We start from the raw sequence: 2,881 nt of genomic DNA on the forward strand, positions 1-2,881 counted from the left end.
TTCCGTTGCAGAACTGTTTTCCTCCTGGATACACTGCTGTACTCTCCACGACCATCGAAGCCTACCCCGATGTAGTTACACCCCTCCATCAATTTCTGCGAAACAATAAGGTAAATGTAGGTCATACCACCATACATGCGAATCCAGTATACAATCTGTCACGTTTAAACAGTTGATATAACCTGAATTTAGATAAAGTACCATTTACAAATATGATTGATGCAATGCGCCGAATAACAAATACTCTAACAACTTGACATTGTGTTAGAAACGGTCACACATTACCACCTCCTCCTACGCACGGTCCCCATCGGCGCTAGCTAACTACGACTGTGTGGGACCCTGCTTTCTGAAGGGCCACACCCGGTTACTGACCGTCCTGCTTATACATATTAATGGGCTTACCCTTATATGGAAACCAGCCAATCAGCGCCCAATCAGCCCTTTGCGAGATCCCTTTTGAAAACGGAAAGGCCAAGAAAGGCCTATTCTCTGATTGGCTGACAGCTTGTTTGTGGCGACGCTCACAGTAACCGGAGGTGACCCTTCGGATAGCAGGGTCCCCACACAGGCGTTGTTAGCTAGCGCCGTTGGGGACCGTGCGTAGGAGGATGACATCACCAATTCAGTCTACGACATTTAGTCAGTGAAGAAGAATTGTTGAACAGTAGGTTTTTACTTCTACAGCTAGTATATAAAAGATTAGTTAAGGTAAGACGAGGTTTTATTCTATTGATACGGTACTTGTGGTTTGACCAGAGAAGCAAATGCTTCACGCGAGGGTAATTTTGTATCGAGGTTGTAATTTTACATAATTTCATATTGTCTCCTTAACTCCCCGTTCGAACTTGTGGTGTCTGGAATGTCCCTGGTTTTGTCACACAATGATGGAGAATGACATTTATTTCAGTGGCTGGCTTGTTTATACTGTGTGTGTATTGTTTCTTGTTTTACTATGGGCAGGCAGCATTATCACCACAAAGGCCATAGAGAATTCCTCAACAAGTATTCCGCGGAGTTCTCTCATAGCAAACTTTGAAACAGAATTCCCATTGTGCCGGAGACTTGTTCAGGAAAGTTACTTCATGGCAGACTTGAAAACAGAATTTCCCTTGTGTCGCGGACTTAGTCAGGGAACTTCTCTCGAATCGTGGCTGGTAAGGAATTAAAGCATTCTTGCCCAATGAGATCTACGCTTTTATATGACTGGCGTGCCTTGTCAAACGAGGGAACCTCAATAGTTGATCGCGAAGAGCCAAGCCTGTACAATTGCATTTTGTATTAAATTTCCTATGTTATTTTGATAAGTCTAAAAATTTGTAAAAGTAATATTTTGTCGTCTTGAGATGTTAAAATTTAAGACAAAAAAGGGGGAACAAATTTTTCCTATAATTTCGATGTGTTGATTTTAGCTACAACAACACATACATAGAATGGTAGACAGGAGTATCAGGCCTACAACACGATCAGAAACTGTTGGTTAAAACCTGCTGATGAACAGATATTGTTCAGTGATAAAAAGTCGTGAATACACGACTGCTATCTCAAGCATCTGAAGCCCGGGTTTCACATAGCAGAATACTGCTTCCAACTACCTGCCGACTAAGGCCCGGCCGGATAGCTTACGGAAACGACAAAAATGATACGAAATGCATTTAAACACACGGAACAAAAGAAAAATGGTCAGGAGCAAAAATTGTGTTTATTTCATTCTGGTAAGGCCCCTTTTCGGAAATTTGACCTTAAGGAAATTGAATTGGTAGCTGTCTGGCAAGGTATAAGCCATGACTATATTTTAGTTCCGAAGATGCCCCAAACATGCTCCAACGAGTAAAATGACTTACTCCCACGTTTGTGTTTCCTATTTATAGTAACTTATTCCAAATCACCGGGCCTCTCGCCGTGCTTTCCTGGCTGAACAATTACTGGATGTCGCAAAAATAAAAATGGCTAAATTCAACGATTTTTAAGAGTAGGAGTCTTTGTATTGATAGGACAAAAGCTTGAAAGGCCTGCTCTTGAGCAAATACATCATATTTCAATCCAACCCCATCCTAATGCAAAAATGTGCTGTTTCATATCAACCTTTTGCAAAAATCGGCTTTCCCAAATCATCATTCCACTCCTAAATGTTTTTTTTAATCCCAGTAATACCAGAATGGGCTCTTCCAAAACACCCCGATCAATCAATTGTTGGCTTTCACCCCTATCTATTCAAATTGGACTGGTCTATTTAGTCAATTTTCCATTGCTATAGTGCTCAAGCCAGTGATACGTATTCCCGATCAATTGGCAACGAGGTAATGTTTTCACAAGTGTGAATGGAGCCCTGTGGTCATATACCTTACGATCCATTCGGATGATTTGATTTTTATGCAAAGACACAGGAGCCAATACCATGCATTTTTAGTCTAATAATGGCAGAAAAATCCCCAAATTCATGTCATGTATGCCAAAAGAGAAAATATAGTGCTGTGGATACATGCTCTGCAGACCTCTATACCAAATTGCAGGCCATAGATTTCATACAAGGGCATAGGAATAAATAGTCTGTGAAACACAAACTCTTCTGTCCCGGGCTGTGACTGGCCCCTCCCCGCGGAGTTTGTGCTCTCTTCCCATAACCCGAGGGAACCTTTGTGGAATGTTGCAACACCAATGGTTAGGCAAGGATTTTGGTCGATCCCCTATTGCCGTGGAAACCAGCTCATTAGTATGTCTCCACAGCCCAGATGGTGGGCAGGGCTAAGGTCCCATGGGGGCAGGGGCATTCTGTGAAGTTATGTATTGGGAAAACAAAACGTTTGGGGATTTCAAGAAACACTTGGAGCAGAGTCACTACTGCCTCGAACTTATATTTTGCCTGGTTGTGAAATTTCAA

The 2,881-nt window shown here is 42.1% G+C and overlaps 1 protein-coding gene across 1 annotated transcript in view; it reads right to left on the bottom strand.

Annotated features, from left to right (window-relative positions):
- LOC118404864 overlaps positions 1-2,881 on the bottom strand; it is a 36,562-nt gene that overhangs the window by 3,423 nt on the left and 30,258 nt on the right. The window contains exon 9 of the mRNA XM_035804244.1: positions 15-95. Coding sequence (XP_035660137.1) covers positions 15-95 — 81 coding nt within the window. The remainder of the gene's footprint in view (positions 1-14; positions 96-2,881) is intronic.

The sequence above is a fragment of the Branchiostoma floridae genome, chromosome 17, assembly GCF_000003815.2.
Source record: "Branchiostoma floridae strain S238N-H82 chromosome 17, Bfl_VNyyK, whole genome shotgun sequence".
In the NCBI taxonomy this organism is placed as follows: domain Eukaryota; kingdom Metazoa; phylum Chordata; class Leptocardii; order Amphioxiformes; family Branchiostomatidae; genus Branchiostoma; species Branchiostoma floridae.